Source organism: Anopheles stephensi, chromosome 2 (genome assembly GCF_013141755.1).
Source record: "Anopheles stephensi strain Indian chromosome 2, UCI_ANSTEP_V1.0, whole genome shotgun sequence".
Taxonomy (NCBI): domain Eukaryota; kingdom Metazoa; phylum Arthropoda; class Insecta; order Diptera; family Culicidae; genus Anopheles; species Anopheles stephensi.
Genome location: NC_050202.1, coordinates 70,417,931 through 70,436,201, shown reverse-complemented (window position 1 = coordinate 70,436,201; position 18,271 = coordinate 70,417,931). Strand labels below are relative to the sequence as shown.

Genomic DNA, 18,271 nt, shown 5'->3' with positions numbered 1-18,271 from the left:
GATAAAACCTGTTTGCTCAGCTGATAACGAATGCAAAGACGAAGGTGGTGTGGTTCAAAATTTCCCTTGTTCATTCTGTCTTATCGGGTGTTTTTTTTCGGATGCCTGGTGGTAAACACTAGGTGGCCACGTTTGTTACGTTCGTGTTCATGTGGCGTCGTGCCGAACGGTAACGCAACAGATAAGTACACGCGGAGGAACGTGTAGCCTTTCCGACAGTTCATTACAACGTTCGTGCTAACGGGCACAGTGAACGAAATTCATTCAGGAGCTTTTATTTACGTAAATAAATTGGATTTAATTTCTGTTATATATTTGTTTGATTCCAAAAACTTTATTAAATTTAAAATAACACTAGAATAAATTTATAAACTATTTTATTACGTTACTTTTTTCAGCATTACAATCTCGAGATATATTGTTCCAAAACTTGGATCCAGGAGACAATAAATCCGGTGAAAAAATTGCTGGAAAAATATTGTTATACAAAACTTACAACCCATGACTGTTAAGCTCTCCATCATTTAAAATTAGCAATTAACGGCGCTTGTGAACAATACCTGTTGCATCTGTTGATGCGTCAACCGAAGGGAGTCTCAGCAGTCATAATTAGAAATTTTTGGACAATCCTTTTAAGGAGGTTATTATCCAATCATTCTGTATACAAGATGCAGCACCGAATGATCGCTAAATATCAAAATGAGGAGCAAATTTGGAAACATTTAGTATAAACATCAAACCGGACCGGAATATTTGTTAAAATATTTCTTGCACTTAGGATTCCGGCAATATTGTATCCATTGCGAGAGCTGTTATAGTTTTATGTTTATTAACATCCAAAGAGGGTCTAATTTCTTGTTGGAACCTTCATCTTAACAATACCTTCATTCTTCGAGATGAAACTGGAGCTTCTTAAACTATTAATTAACCAAAGAATACATAATAAACAAAAAAAGTGTCCTTTCCAAGCGTTACACAATTCCCTTAGTGAGTTCGATCGATTCATCCGATTCATCCACCCTTATCACCATGGCTTCGGTTTGTTTGGGGCCGTTTTCCGATGAACCGCCCGGCCGGAACAGCTGCTCACTTCGAGCACACGTTCACCGCAGCGGGCTTGAAGTCAGTCTAGCGAAAAACGTGCTACCGACAGGACGGTCTTCGCCATTCGCCGGTGTGCGCCAAACTAATTCAAATCCTTCTTCCGGTGCAGTGTATGTGTGTTTGCTTCGAGTGTGCAAGTGCTACCTATCTATACTGTACCACAAACCGTAAAGTAGGGGTGCGTTATCAGTCCTCAAGGTGCTGCTGCTTGTTTGTTCATATCTTAGTGAAGTGTTTTATTTATCTACTTTTTGTTACCACACTTGTGCTCGGCGTGGTTGTGGAAGTTTCATCAGCAAGTAATCCACACACAACCAGTATGAATCAGCACGTCCCGCACGGGAAGAAATCGTCCGTGCGACAACAGTGCGGAAAGTTCGGGCACGGCAACTGCAATTTTATGTAAATCGCGCGCGAAAATCTGCAACCATCCAGACAAACAGTGTTCGTCTTCTGTGTCGGCAAGCGCATGGAAATTAGCTACCAAAAACCAATTTCAAGTGGAATAATTACAGCTCGGGATTTTGGAGATTCCGGTGATGGAAGAGTTGGGAACGGGAAGCCATTTCTGTCTTCTGTTGTACTCACTAGTTGCCTTGTCGCGATTCTACCCTTCACAGTGGTTGCATTGTTTGCGGAAGGTGCAGAAAAACAGGGAAAAAATACTCAAAGCATGAAAAATATCATAGCCGTGTTAGAAATTCTTTGCGCAAAAGGAATTCCCAACTAGCTCCGCCGCTTCTCGGTTGAAAGAGGTTACAGATTCCATTGCGAGGGAACCGTGTGGTCTGAGCTATCCTCCAAGGAGTGGGGAAACGCTTTTACACCTGCTGAATAGCTCCTTCTTCCGGACATTAATCCTGCCAAACAATCGTTTCATCTTCGGGAGCTTTACGCCTCGAAGGGAAAATGCTGCGTTTGTTGCGCGCGTGTGTGTCGGTGTGTGAAAATTGGTTTTATTGTGCTTGGTTTTGTATAGGTGTTTATTGGTGGAACATAATTTCTACCCTGGCCCAACAGTCGCAGAATAGCAAGTGGGAACGTCGTCGCTCTTGCTTGAAACCATGCAGCCAGAAGAATAATATTCCCACGCGCCTGAAGCAGTGTTACAAAAGTGAAAGAAGAATTAATTCTGCTTTATTTTATTTATGCATTCAAGTATTGTACGCCGTGCGCTTTCATTCTTGCAAACGAATGGCCGAAAGCTCCGTCAACATCAAGATGCCGGCAAGAGCTCCTCTTTGCCGGATCTTCGCGTTGTAAGGATTTTACAGTGGGAAACTCCAACTCTTATCCGCCGCGGGGACCCTTTTCAAGTGTGCGGACGTGTGTGTGTGTATGTGTGAGTGTTTGTATGGAATAATGGGTTAGCCACCTACAACCCACCTCCAGTCAAGCCATAAAGAGTAATTTACCCGCAGGTTGTGGCCGGTGTGTAGTTGGATTCGATTACCCATACGCGCGCTGGTGTTCACTGACGCCAGCAACATCAACGTGGCGCGTGAGTGTGTGCAAGCCAGTGAAGGGTGGTTGTGTGCTATCGGAGGTCGTACCCTGGATGACGGGTTGGCATTTCCACAAAAGAGAAGCAGGGATGTTAATTCATTGAGCGCCGCGTGCTGTGCCGGGAAGCTCAGTTGACCTGAGGCGTACCAGGTTTGTAAGGTTGCTTCTAGAGCACACCTTATGGTCGCGCGCGTGGTAAGCCAACCCTAAAAAGGACAAAAGAGGTCCGCCCTACTCCAACGACTTCCCTGTAACTACGTACGCGAATTTCAAAGCGAAGGTACTCTACTCGTGTGGGAACCGTCGCGCGCTTGAGTGACTTTTCGTTACGTTTGCTTTGACGCGGAAAAGTAACTGCAGCGTTGTGCCACTTGAGCGGTGCAGCTGGCAGCAGGTGTTGCCAGGTCATCAGCCCTTCGCACCTGGTACAGTCCTTTACCTGATTGAAACGTTACCGTTGCCCGGCCTGTAATGCCAACATAGCCGCTCTGGGCCCTATCCTAAGATGTGAGCAAAATCTCCAAAGAAAATCTCCACCATAGTTTTGCGTTTCCCCTGTGATGTGATGTTCGGTCTTAGCCGTGCGCATGATGGCGAAAGTGGTTAAAATTTAATTAAGAGGGTGTTTATGCGAAGAAAAAACAAAAAAGCTCCTTGGGCAACTCCACAATTCAAGGCACTTGCAAGCGGAGTACCAAAGCAGAGGTAGCAGAAGCAGCAGCAGCATCAGATTTTCTAAGTGATGAAGGAAAAATGAGAATTGCAAACAAACCGGGGATGGGTTTTTACATTTTCCATTTACATTTTCCTCGCTCCTCGGTTATCGTAATGCAGGACGGACCGCCATTACCACCGTACCTTTTCTAATATTACCGATCTTTTCTTCACCGTTTCACCGTTGTTTCTGTTCTGCACTTTACACAGCACTTCATCAGCAAAAGCAGAATTTATCGCTCAAGCAAGTAGTGGCAAACGTGACGGAATCCGAGTGTAAGTGGAGTGTTCTTTTCAAAAACGAAGCAAAAAAAAGGAGAACTTAAAAACAACCGGTCTGCAGTGTGGGTTTCTTGGGTGGGAAATTTGTTGCAACATAAATACAACGGGGGATATTAGAAAAGAAAAACACATTACTTGAGTGAGGTGCAGAAAGTTTCGGTACGGTTCGATCGCGGGTTTCCATCATTCTCGGTTGCCAGCGCAGGACGTCATCAACATCATGTACCCGTACTACGAGACCGACTGGAGCATTCTACCGCCGGAGCACAATCGAAGGTATGTATGGGCCCTAATGATGGCAACACGCTGCAACAAAAATACAGCATGGCAAGTGACATACGAGCCGGGTGAACATGTTCATGCCGTTGTAGTCCACGCGACCATCCACGCCGAAGGAAAAACTTTCGTGACTGGTGGGAAAAGTTTTCCACTACCGTTTGTTTTACTTATAGGTGGCTATGTACGTGTGTGTGTTTGGAACTTCTACTCCTTACTATTCTTCTTCTCTCAACCCCACCGAGAACGAACGACGAAGACGACAGTACGCTTGTTGACCTTTTTGCCTGTTGACCTACACAGCTGAAACTCGCCTCATTTTTTTGTCTCCCGGTTGGCTGTTTCACCGGTTCGGTTCGCTGTACTTCCTCCCATTTCCAATATCCGTCACGTTCGCTTCCTTTCTACTTCCTGCGTTAGTCTGTATTAGCCGGGTTCTTGCATCCTGTTTGCGCGCGTGTGTGTTTGTTGGTATATGAGCCGTTTGCATGTGGTAACCGACTGCCTGCCTTGCTGGATCCATTTCTCAGGATTGGAAAATGGAGTTTAAATATGAAAAGAGCTTCTCGACGAAACCAAGCTGGCGACGATCGAACGTCGCGCTGGTGCATTGGCGGTGCAGCGTGTGCACAACGTTGCGGTTCCATATTTTATTAGACACTCTGCAGGCAGGGTAACGCATACGTTGCCCGACACGAGGAAACCTCTCGAAAGCCGATTGCCCGGTGTGTAGTGTTGGTGAAGCTGTTGAAAAATGCAACAGTCGATTCAATTTTGTGTCCCGCGTTTCGCTTTTTTTTATACAACTTCAGCACATGGCCAACACTCACAGACACAGACATCGATGGTTGACTTTCCCATGCAACTGATTTGTCGTTACGTCGTCAAGCTGTCGTTGGATAAACCGAAGAAGTTTTTACACTGCTGTATGCTCGCTAGATTATTGAAACAATTTGTGTTTTGTTGTGAAACAGTTTTTATAACTTTTATCGTTAATTTATTAAGAAGTGTTGATAAATTAGTTTTCTGCAATGTCATATAAGTTTTTCTGGCAATAGTTAGTATTCATGCAAAAAAACGGTTTGACAGAACTATGAGACCACCAGAGCTACTTGCTCGTATTTGTTAAGCTCTTCCAATTTTTTTGTTTATAATATTTTGATAGACCCCCTTTCCTCGGGTAGATATAACCCAAAATTGCGCACAACTGCATTGCAATTTTGGTCAGCGGAAAAAAATCGTTGATAATTTCCAAAGTCTGACGCTATCGGCAATTAATCCAATACCTTCCTGGCGGACAAATGAACGCTAACATTTCCTCTCAATTTGGACCTATCAAGTCTCGCCTATCCTTGTCGACGGTATGCGAACAGAAAAATACTTCACGTTCTTGGTTGTTCGGTGTTATTCTCATGACAGAACCAGCCCGCTAATTAGCCTAAAAATAAACAGATCATTATTTTACATGGAGTGGATGGTAGGTTAATTACCAAACAGAATGTCTGTTAGGTATGAAAGTCTTTGAAGGAGTACGGATGGATGTTGACGAAGTGAGATAAGAATTAATTCGTGGCTCTTCAGATTATCTTAAAACTTCAAATGAAAAAGGGAAAAAAAGGATTCGATAAAGCCGCTGCTTAAAATAGCCTTGTTCGCGAAGCTTTATAATGTCATAGCATTAAACAGCCAAGCTTTAATCTAGCTTAAAGTCTTCATATTTTATAGTGCAATTTTTTTTAGATTTGACTGGCAAAGTTTGCATAGGGTTTAATGGGTTGTATGTGTTTGCCTGGATGTATGTTGAACGTTCCAACAACGCTCCAACAATTCAAATCTATTTACCGATACCTCATTGGCATGTGATTATTAGTGAAGTCCATATTTAAAACCAAAGCATTCCCGAAGCATTTTTCTATGAGATTAATTACTACAATTAAATTAATTTAACAGTTGAATATCCTACCTTTTCAAACAAACTATTTAAACAAATCATTTATTGAGGTTACTTAATTAAGACCTCACATTACTGAAATTCCTTCCACTGAACTCATTTCCATATATGATTGGCATGTGTGCAATCATTTCAAATGAATTTAATTAGTGTTTAATTGTGTTTCAACCCGATTTTTTCTCATTCGCAAAATATGTTCACCCCTTTGTGATTAGAAGCACCCCTTTATTGATTGAATCTAGTCTTTTCCAAACAATTACATTTCCCATATCCCGGTAAAGCTCATTCATCGATTGCGGTTGGCTGTAAAACAACGCACGCGACCAATATTACAATTAAACGCACCCCTCCTTCACAAAAGGCTTACAAATTGTTTTATCGAGCAATCAATAACATTGTCAGTATTGCTGGAGAGAGAACAAAAAGAAAACTTTCTCCAGTGTATTCCAAAGAATTCTCACAAACACGCGTCAGATGTTCGGAAAGCACCAGAAAGGGAAGAATCTTTTTCATTTCTTTATATTGCCTTCCCTAGTCTTCCTTGTATCACTTTCACTTTCTTCGGCACTGTTCGATTGTGGTAATTTCCTTTTTCCTTCCCGTCTTTCCTTTACACGCCATCGTCACTAGAAAGGGACAGAAAAGCTAGCGGCAAAATATGAGTGTAACTTTGAATCCAGGGAAGTTGATTTGATTGAACGGAGCCGTATGGCAGCGCACAACTGCTTAGCCAGCCCGTCCCGGCTTCATCAATCGTACCAGATCGATTCAGTTCTACTGCCCGGACATCAGGTGTGTGCGTGTGGGTGTGCGTGCTGGACGTGTTTGCTTGCTGTGACTTTCCGCAGCCAATCGGTGGCGTGGCGGTCGGGGGAAAACAACTTCCAACTTTTCCTACCATTCAAGCATTATGTGTTTTTCGCTGCCCGGTTTTCCCCCGGAGCGGTATGCTCCATTTCGCATTGCGTTGCCTTCGATTTGTGGTTTTACTTTTTAAAGTCTTTAACTGTGTATTGAGATGAAAGTTGTTTTCTTCTCCGTTCGTTCCTTTTCGGGGCAATGCAAACACGCGAGAAAATATGCCCAAGGGAACGAATGTTGACGGAAATTGTTTGCGTTTTTTCTTGTGCAGCACTCGTCTATCTCCCATGCTGACTTTTCCCCCAACCCGTGGGGGGAAAAACTCCCCCTAAACCTGCTCGGTTTCTCGGTTTGACAGTATCCATTCCATTTGGTTGATGTATTCGGTTCGGTCGAATCGTGAAATCCTGCGGCACACAGCTACGAGTGGTTGATATTGATGGGCCACTTACGGTACGATTCGTTGACGAAAATATTAATAGCACGCAGCGCAAAAAAAGGAGGGAGCAACATAAGTCGCTTAGAAAGACAGAGCGAATATGCGAATATATTTCTACGATTTTATTGATTTCTGCTGTGCTGGGCCAAGCAAGTTTGCCAAGGGTCATAAGAATAAAGTTTTGCCGGTCTGTGCGAGAACTAAATATACTCTCGCCGGGGAAAGATCTTGTAACTTGTGGGTGTATTTGTTTGGAAAGGTGGGAAAGAAAGTTGGGTGAATATTGATGCTCAGTAAAGTATAAGTCGCCATAAAAGACATTTGCTTATCAGTGTTGACTTGATCTGTCGACTGCATTAACTAGTTTTACTCTCTTCAGAATTAATTCTGCTGTGGCTTCCATCATTAACATATCATATCTGAATATCTTATCAAAATTAACATAATGCAATGGCGAATTTATTAATCTACTTGTATTATATTTGGTAACTTAAAATAAAATGAAAAAATCCACATAATTTATCAGAAACTGCATTTATAAAAACATTTTATATGAATTTTTAAGCTCGTTGCACTAACTCATCTTAGGAGATCCAACACGGCTTTTTCAAAGCGAACTGACTGCGTGCTTGTGTATGCGTAATTTGAATCAATTTCGTTACAACTTCGACTAATTGTGCGCCACAAGGCATTCGTCCCGCCGAGACTCTGACTTTCCCAATTTTGATGCCTACATGCGCTGAGAGCTCGTAAAACTTAACAACTATTTTAAAAGTGCCTCCAGGTGTTGGGTGCTCGTTAGTGAAAGCCGGCCAATGTAATGTGCATCCTTTTCATTGGTCGACGAGAAAGCTTTTCACAATTTCTTGTCGTAACGGCCAAATGGCACCCCGTCGTCGTCTGCCTAAAATTAAAATGATAATAGTTTCCGGAACCGTGTTTCTGAATGCGCTAACGCTGTAATGCTCTATTTTCGTGTTCTGCCTAATTATGAACCACATTGTCGTTTGATGATCACCTAAAGACCATAGTCTTGTAAACGCCATTTAAAGGCCTCTTCGTGGATCACGTTTTTCCGAGTGTTTCCCCTTTAAAACAATCACCACTACCTCTCGTTCCGTGCCACACACACACCTTCAAGCACCATTTGCGGGATCGATATCAGCACCACGAAGGTCCTACAACCTGCTTGCCGATTCCGATCGAATGACATGCCACGAGAGAGCAATGATGGAAAATGTGCCCTGCTTTCCATCTGCCTTCGCCCCTTATTTGAAAGTCAAAATGTAGCTCATCCGCGCCCATGCCCCATCACTACTAGGTGGATGGCTTCCGATGGTGAAAAGAATGTTTGCTGAATCGATCCTCTACCGGTCGCATGCCAAATTCAATCACGCCCGTAAACGAGATGAATTTTTTAAATAAAATTCCTTCCGTTTTATCACCTTTTGGGCGAGCATTGCCGCCTTGAACGATTTGTGTAATGTACACCGCACTCGAGAAGATTTAATGCGAAATTGACAACGGCACTAGTAAACGCTACACAGTATCCTCAGCCGGGGTTTTGGGATGGGTGACAGGCAAAGGCACTTATCGGCTGTCGGCCGAGATGGAATCGTGTCAATTGATACGATGAGGATAGCAGCCCACCCGAGGGAAATATGATGATCGACAAGTACGCAATGGCGGTGGATCATCGCAAATCGCGACAAAGAAGGGCATGATCGACCCGGGATTTACATTCCTTTGAGCTATGAACTTATTGGAATTGTTCATTGATGGAAAAAATATTTTGCTTAAATATTGATTTTAATATTTAATATTTTAAGGGAAATTCTGGTGCATACTCCTTCAAATCATTAAACTAACAAACTGTTTTGCTTTTCCTTTGGCCGTCACCAATCTCAATTTATTGGTCAAATAAAGAACAATAATGTATCGGTCCCACGACGAATTGCATCGAAAAGAGCTGTGAGCTCTTCGCACGCTCAAATAGGCATGAAACAATACATGACCAATCTTTTCCAGCTGATTAGGTTACATTTAATGGTACAACGACGACCGTTCTCCGTGTCTTCCGTTACTGCGCGTGAGTCTGCGAGCTCAATACCGATAGCCAATAGTGATTGACCTCTCGAGTTTCGGGGAGCTTCCGCAGGAAACGAAAGGGCACAACGAAAACCATCAAAGTGGATGCGCTCCAACGAGAAGGATTAAGAAAGACCCCGACCACCGGCCGTTCCGGTTCGTCCGTCCACTCCGAGCCAGCTTCCACGAACTGAAACAATATTAACATCGACACCATCGGATCGTGCAAGAATATGATTCGAAAGATGGGAAGAGCCCACTGCCCACAGGCGGAAAAATTGGGCCCAAACCAGGAAAAAGGACCAAATAGTAGTATCAGAAGGAACTGCGGGGGCAAAAAAACTTCTCCCAAAACACCCTCATCGGTAGATGAGCAATTCAACAGGACAAATAGACAAAAGCGGGACAACCCCAATATTGACACGATGCTCACCCGCAGCACCGACCGGTGGTTGCTCCACTGGACCAGTGGAGTTTGCTAACCTTACGAACTTTTGCTGTTTACCCTCGAAATTAGAGCACGTGCAATTTTTCCATCCGATTATCTTTGGTTTTTGGGAGAAAGCGTTTGAAGCGTGAGGCGCTGTTTCATTGGAATTGTTGATTTTCCAACCTTTTTTGCACGCCATCCCCAGCCGAAGCGAGCGAGTTCCGATTTTCCAACCTTGACCAGCGTAATTTATAACCAAATCCTTTCCGATTCAATTGGTTTAATCCGTTCAAAGCTCTCGATGGCTCTATGGTTTGCGGGTGTGACGTGTTCACGTCGCATGTCCGGACCGCTTCACCGGACCGGAATACAGCACATGTGTCAGCCGCTGCGTAACTCAACCCGTGTGGGCGACAGCACATGCCAGACGGTGAATGACAATCCTTGACAACGTCTGCCAGATTCCGTGCTCGGAAACATAATTAATCGTTTGTTTTAGCCCCGAAGCCCTTCCACCTCCTTGTACTGCCACGAAATCTGACAAACACCGAGCACCGCAAACATATGTGTCTGTGCGGGGAAATGGACATATCCCACATAATTTCCACTCCCAGTTTCCTGCGTCTCTATCCCAGAAACGCAATAAAAACAATTAGGGTTTAAGTCGGTCACCCTGAAAGTGTGGTGGTGGCTCGGTTAAAGATCACACTGAGAGAGAGAGAGAGAGAGAGAGCGAGCGAGAGCGCCGAGTTGTATGCGCCTGAATATAGGAAAGTTACAAAGTCGGGAATCAGAAACGGTTCAATGGTCACATGAAATATTAAACAAAAAGAGCCTTACCCAACGCTCTGTATCCGGTGCCCTTCTTCGACTGGTCCATAAGGATTCGGGAAGATCCGCTTTAGAGTCGGCTAAGTTTGAGGTTAAGTCGTGGTTCGAGGGTTCGCGAATTGTGATGTTCGGAAGAAGCTAAAAGTTCCCGAGGATTTGGGGAGTTCGCAACGAGGAACCATTAACGAAGAATTTAGTTAGCTTGGGAGCAGATACCACTCCAGACTCACATGAGCACCGTTTTCAGAACCAGAATGCCAACAAGTAAACGTGGTTAATGATCGAACGCGAAAATCCCATCACCATCACCGACACACCGATGTGTCGGTTCCGGTGCCAAAAAGATTACCGTGGTGGGAAAACACTCTGCTAAGTATTTGTGTTTGTGTGTATGTAGGACACACTATGACGTCAACAGGGTAATGCTCCGACGGTACAACCCTTAGAGAGTTCTGCAGCTTTCAAGAGGGTAAATTTTTAAAAAAATCCTTTCAATACTAGAGCTACTACGATAACGCTTACTACAAACCTCTTGGCATCCGAGGCACACAAAACGGCACACAATAGTAAAACTAATAGGCACGCCTCATCGTGTTTGATATTTACTCAACACGTACGTGTTCTTTCGCCTTCCAAAGCCACAGCAGCGGTGTGTAAACTCGGTTACCCGTGCCGTCTTAATTAGCTCCGGTGTCTGAAACTAATGCTAAGAAACCACAACTAACAACCCGACCCGTCACTAAAATACCATCAGGTGTCATCCACTGCGGTGACAGTAGAGACCGGTCGCACCGGGCTAAGTGTCAACACAGGGGTGGCGAAAGTTCGTTTGCGGTTACAGTCACCCGGCACAGGACTGTGATCTTTGGTTCATTGAACTAGCTGTAAGCTGAACGTTTCACACACACACACACACACACACACACACGCCAGGACATAGCCAAATATCGATAGTGAGATGGTGTCCGGGTACCAGCGTGCGTAATTGTACAGTCGACACCATTAGGCCCCATGCATTTAGTAAGTACGCTTTGAAAAGGTGTCTCGGTTTCGCGGTTACAATGATTTAGCGGAAATGTTTGGAGAATCGTTCTTTCGACAGCAAGTTTATTTGATGTTCTTATTTACATTATCAGCGAATGAAGCTGCACGGCATTCGCGCTGAGTAAGGGATTAAATAGCGCTATCCACAACAGATTAATTTAATATTTTACCTTGTAACGAAACTGTGGCTTTTTAATCAAATGTTTCAAGATGATTGTGACAGTCCCCAAAAAGAGCACAAATACATACCGATCCCGCGCTAGGGCTTCCTTGTAACTAAATTACCACATCAGACATCCCTGCCCGGCTTAGAAGCTTAGAAAAGTTTTTCGATACCCTGCCGTACACCGAAAAAGCAAAATGAACAATCACCAGAGCAAATGGGCATCGCAGAACGCGCAGTAGTACGTTTGGCGCTTAATCCCATGGAAAATTCTCCATCTACCAGGCGCCTCCATCGACGGCCCATAAGTGTAGCGAGGGATAGCTTGTGGGGGCAATGGGAAGCAACTCAATTCCCCGAACTGATTTTATGTTTGCGGTGCTCGATTGGGGAAATCGGCCATAAAGAAGCAAAGCAGAACCAAGCACGGAAGGGCAAAATTTGCTTTCCCACTGGTGATGATTCGTTTTAAAAATAGAACGAATGGTTAATGAGCTTTCCTTTGGCGACTGGTGGGGTTTTAGCTTTTTTTGTGTGTGTTTTGTTTTGTTCCATATTCTTCCCCAAAACGATCGTAATACCGTCATCAGTTTTCTTTATCCCGCTGACCTGGCGTGCTATTTACGATGCTCCCCCGTAACGGGTTTCCCCGGGTTTTCACTAATGTATTTTTTACCATTAGCATTTGCTTTTGGGCAAATGTATTTGCAACGTTAAACAAAGATTTATCGAATGGACACAAATGGTACCGAATGCAACGCGTCGTTTGCCATTTTTCCCATTTCACGCCATCCGTACGTCGGAAAGGGCTACTTTGACTCGACCCGGTTCCAAATGGTGAACATTTTGATCAACCTGTGATTTATGCATAATTTGTTCCAATTTTTTTCGCTTCTACCGTTTTCCGCAGCAGCAAGGCTCACAAACGGATGGAGTGAAAACCGGAAAATGCTTAAACTGAATAGCCAATCGTCGTCCATTCTGCTGTAGTTCGTGCCCTTGAACGGTCGATTTGTGTCCGGAAGGCGAAATGCCCCGTGGAAAACTGCTCACGGGCCGGCCGACGGAACGATGGCGAATTTTTCGGGATGTAATAAATTTCTATGACCTTCCTTACTTACTTTCGGTCGGGTATGAAGGAACCCATATAGGCGTCAGCTCGTAGACCGCCATGCATTCAAGCAGTCGCTATTCATCCTTCTCCTTTTTACTGGTGACCTCTAGGTCCGTTAAACCGTATCACACTTCATCATGAAAACTAGCCCGTACTACTCTATCCATTGAGAGTAGCAAAAGAGCACGGATTGGGCTCTTTCCTGACCAGCACACCGGTAAACGCACCATATTTTATTTTTATGCCAGCACATTAACACTTCACTTTACGGTAAAGACCATCGAACGGGGAATGGATGCTGCGAGTGTTTCATCCGTCCTTGCGCGCTCCGTTGATGGATGTGATGGGCATCAAGCGAACGGACAGCTTGGTCAGCTCGTAAACGATTTGTCAACACGATTCCGACGACGAGTAGATCGCGGATTAGTACACCGACGTGGCAACCCAACAGTCAACTGGAATGGTTAAACCTTCGCGGCTCTCGATTGACCACAGCCTCTGAGAGATGGCAGGAAAAACACGCAAAGGCCTCAAAGTAAAATCAAGCGAAAAACACCCAATTCCCTTCATTTATTTTTGTTTCTAATCCTCAAAAACTCACGCAAAGTTAATTCCACCAAGCACACAAAGCATCCGTTTCGAGAGGACAGAAAAAAAGGGTACGCAATTCTTAATGCCAAAGGATTTACAGCCTCGGTTTGGGAAATCTCGTTTAGAATTAATTACTTTTTGCCTGCTTTTTGTGCGTGAGATGCTGATAGCGTACACCACCGAGGACAATTCCCAGTCGCCGAGCGGTATTTGTGTTTGATTTACTGTTTAAATGTAAATTAAAGCGTTTCTTTAATTAAACTATAAATTATTTTTTGGCAACACATTGGTACTGGAAGCCGTTAAGAGGCTACGATTCTGTGGAAGGATTTAACTCACATGATATGACAGAAACCTCTTCGTTGACTCCTTCCTTGATTCTTCTTATAATCTGGATTTTGTGATTATCTTTATCCTGCCGTTCTGTCCCCGTTGCTGAAAAGTGTCGAAATATCCCGCAGCTTGTGGCACTAATCCTTCGCTACCCGTTCGAGAGGCGGTTACACTGGTGACACCCATCATAACTCTTTGCTTTTTTGTTGGAGTCGTTGTGTGGTATCTTATCATCTTATATTGCACAAACCCCAAAACCATGTTCGCTGCAAACTACACACCGCGCTGTGCCATTGTGGATGGGATGACAGTGGAAGATTATTACTCATCCCGCTGGGTTAAAGGTTTTCTTTCCCATTTTGTGCTTTGCTTTGTTTTTTGGTGTAGAACTTTTCACGTTGCATCTTACTGCCCCGGGTGGTAAACACTACCGAAGGCTTCAAGGGCCAAGTAAGCAGTGAGTGGTAAGATGCAACTGGTTGGTGCAATCGGATTGACTTTTGTGTTCGGAAACATACAAGCCACATCGACCAACAGGGCTACCACAAGCACCAACGTGCTCTGGCTCTTTAACGGGGAAAGTTTTCCGTTTGACGCTCTCCGCGTGCTCAGTAGGTGGGATGTGTCACTGAAGCACCCCTGGTACTGTTGCACATCACCACCACTCGCTGTACTTTGTAGGGTATGGAGAGACTGTGTAGCTTATCAACAGATAAGAATACTCAACGTTCAATCTGGAGCAGTGTGTGTGCGTGCGCTGATCGATGAGTGTTGCAAGGCAAGCATAAAAGTCGTCATATCCATCGTTCCACGTCCTCTTCGCTTTTTGACTCGCCCAATGTTGGGTTTTGTCGCAAATTTATGTAAGCAAACAAATAATGCTCCCACACTAAACTGTTCTGATTTCACTGATGTGCTTAGTATGCTTTTTTTCATCTTCTCTCCATGGGTTGCCATCCGTACCTCAAGCCTTACCAGAATCGATTTTATCAATATCGCTTCCACCTCGTTGGAGTGTTGTCGAGCAACACTTTCCACTCTTTTGAGCTTTGTTAATGTGTGCATCATCGATCCAGGCCCCTCGTTTTCGTACTTCTCCTCCATCAGCTTAAGGTTCTGAGAAATAATGTACTATTTAACACTTTGTTGGAGCACCGTCAATACGCTTTAAATCGTCAGCTCGAACAACTGCCGCCCATCAGATACAGGTGTAGCAACCTGTAACCAACAAGGAAGGCAAGATAATCGCTCGCGATAGGACAAAATCTACATGCTGAATTCTCGTGGCCCCTAAAGCATTCCAACCCCGAACAGGACGAATATGAACGTCACAAATAATCGTTTGCTCTTTCCGCGCTTCGGTTCGGATATTCACGAAATGGAAATTTTTGGCCACCAATTTCGTACGCTTCAAAACGTTTAACAAACACTAGAACGGGGTTGTGTTAAATTGAAGATGAAAGGGGGAGAGGAAAGGGAAAGGGGTAAAAATCGTGCCACCCAACTCCCCTGCAAGAGTACGCTTGGCAGCCGGTGTACATGAGGGAGAAAAATACGCTGTAGAATGGAAATGATTTCGCGGAATATGCTTTCGATTTTCTAGGGAAGTTCCGTTGCTTCTAGGAGGGTAAATTGTAATCGAAAGGGAAAACTGCTATCGGGTAACGGTACATTCTGTATGTGTAAACATATGAACACACCACTTGGCGTAGATTTTGTAGAATTGATTGAATTATCGATCTACCGAGATTGTGGTGAGAATGTTCTTCGATGAAAATCGTTCAATTGAACGGTTTTATTTTAAATTAACCGACATGATTGTCTAGCCACCGGTAATGTTGTGCAAGTAGCTTTAACGGGTGTTAAAAGGTTTATTAAATATTCCTCAAACTGTCGAATGAATATCCTGCGCTCAACAGTTCAAGTTTTATTAAAGAAATCACTTCCTTACGAAACACTTTAAGGCTTGTGTTGCTGGAAGAACGCTGTTAAGATCGTTTTGTAAAACCTTTTCTAGACTTTGATACTGTCTGGAGAGTAATATCATCTCTACTCGACACCCTCATCCGATTACTCTAAATGTCCTCTAATGATTTATGTGAGCGGAGTTGATGTTGGTCTGTTAGGAAGTAACTCCTTTGTACACGAGCGGAAATTTAGCAGTCAAGAAAATTTTATCGATAAAATGCAAAATGATACTTTGAAATATGACTAGGCGCCATATTTATTTGTAGGCCAATTATTTTTATAAAATGCCTCAAATTTGCTGATCGAATCTTATGTGTATTTCGCACGAAAAATCTTGAATCTTGAGATTGTCTGAGATTGGATCTTCTTCTTCTTCCTTGGCAACCATCGTTAAACCATCTAATCGTTGCATCCATCATTAAACTTTAGTAACACATGTTCAACAAGAATGAATAATTGGAAATTATTTCTTTTTTGTTTAATTTTTGTAATGCTGATACAATAAGGAATTAAAAAATTGTTTTTCAAAGAAACAATCATCTAATCCTTTCTGTTTGCTTATCCTGCTTGACAAGAGCGCAAGCACAGCAGCTGAATTTATATCAAACCTTAATGCACCGCTCAGCAGTTTCAAACGAGCAAAGTTTTCACATTATGTCAAACCCACAACCATAATGTCCAGATGCTTTTCCGAAGACTTTCTACTGTCTTGCTTTTCCATAATGAACCAACACTGTTCCCCCATCCCACTCTTTCCACACTGATTAACGCAAGAGTCGACAGTTTTTCGAGGTTTCGATTTCCAATCTATTTCGCAAAACTTTTCACCCCCACTACCAAGGAGATTCTGTTTTGTTCTTTGACGTCGGCGGGTCAACGTTTCGATGCACAAAACAACGACATGCACAAACACACAAAAATGGCCAAACATATTTAACCACCCCAACCGGCGAAACTTTTAATTTATAATCAACGGGAGAAGGATTTTTTTTCTCTTAACAACGATTTGAACCTTCTTTCGATATCCTTCGTCAGCAGAGCAAAAAAGGTGCTGAGTACGAAAATAATTAAAATTAATAGGTTTGTATGATCCCTCACGTTCGCGTGTTGGGAAAAGGTAAAATTCACTTACGATGAAAACAACATCGCAACCGTCCTTTCATAAATTGAGATAAGTAAAACGATCAGTAACCGCTGGCTCACGGGGATCGTACTGAGCACGGTTTATATACACACAAACCATTGAGCCAGTTAATTGGACGCGTTACTTATTGATTCTTCCAATTGCTACTGGAACATTGCAACGTTTTGCTTATCGTCAATCCCCCAGAACCCAATCCAACTCAGGCACGAATTTTCTATTGCTCATAATCGTTTCGACACTTCCTATTGCACTGTGTCCTGTGAGATGGATCGTTGGCTTCTGTTTTTTTTTTCTTCTGTGCTGACAACGATTGGCTTTTGGGGCCACAATCGCTTAAACCGGTGCTCGGTGGCTCGTATCGGTGGAGAGTGTGCTTGAGAAAATCTCACGAAAACCACTTAAGATGCTTATCGAATGACCGTAAACAAGCGAAAGTTTTCCGATGGAAGCACGCCCAACGCTCAAGCAGTTTTCCGTTTCGAACCGGTCGGCCCCATCCGGTGAGGGTGGGCCGTACCGAGTGCTGACAGCGGAATGTTTGCACGGAAAATCGTTTATCAGCTGCTTAGATAAACCGTTTTTCGGTTTCACAAAACACCCACCGGTTGTGTTCGGTAAGGTTGCCGCGGTTTGGTAAGGATTTGCTTATTTTATTCAACTACAACACGTATTGTTAGCTGAATTGATACTACAATCACGATAATCACTTTATAAAGTGATGCCCAAGAAAATAAAAGAAAAACATCCCCGGTTCAGTGTCTGCTGATGTTTTTCCTGTGAAATCTGACCAGAGCTTTCTTGTTGCCCTTCAGGAAGTTTAAACAGGGGAGAGAGAATTTTAATTAAAAGGTAAAACTTTTCGAACACTCTAAACGAACTTTGCTTTTTCTTTCTCTGCTGCTTTACCTTTATGCTTTCGATCGGTTCTACCTGATTAATGCATTGTTAGGTTATGCTGAATAACGCTTAACTCGAAACTGCGCTCCCGGTGAGCAACAATCTACAGCCCGTGGGTAGTGTTTGGTAGTGAGTTTCTCGAACTCACCGCATATTTCACTTGCAAAACGACCGCATTATCTTCACCGACCATTCAAACATGGATGGAACACAGAAGGATAGGTTCACGTCAATGAGAGAGATAGACATAGAGGAAGTTATCACTATGAATCTCGTAAAGAAGATTTTCGCACTCTTCGAGCTTTTTGCCCTCACGAGGAAGTTCTTTGACCATATGAAATAGCTCTTGGCACTCTACAAGCTCTTCGTCCTTCAAGCCTACAAGCTACCGGGAGGCCTCAACTCTTTAAAAAGATCTACTTGACACAACAATATATTGGACTTTTCTAAAGGCTCTAGTCGGAGGAAACTAATCCAAGGAGCCTAATCAAAGGAGCCTAGTCCAAGGAGCCTAGTCCAAAGAGCCTAGTCCAAC

General features: G+C 43.5%; 1 protein-coding gene across 10 annotated transcripts in view; it reads left to right on the top strand.

The window, feature by feature from the left end:
• Positions 1-1,014: 1,014 nt before the first annotated feature.
• The window catches only part of LOC118504603 (AP-1 complex subunit gamma-1-like), a 31,801-nt gene continuing 14,544 nt past the window's right edge, over positions 1,015-18,271 (top strand). The window contains exons 1-2 of one of the 10 annotated variants that reach the window (XM_036039272.1): positions 1,105-1,214; positions 3,535-3,882. In XM_036039272.1, coding sequence (XP_035895165.1) covers positions 3,827-3,882 — 56 coding nt within the window. In that variant the 5' untranslated portion in view covers positions 1,105-1,214; positions 3,535-3,826. Of the gene's footprint in view, positions 1,303-1,400; positions 1,422-1,483; positions 1,507-1,529; positions 1,549-3,534; positions 3,883-18,271 lie in introns of those variants that run through there. The other 9 variants (XM_036039273.1, XM_036039268.1, XM_036039271.1 and 6 more) reach the window with 9 other exon arrangements.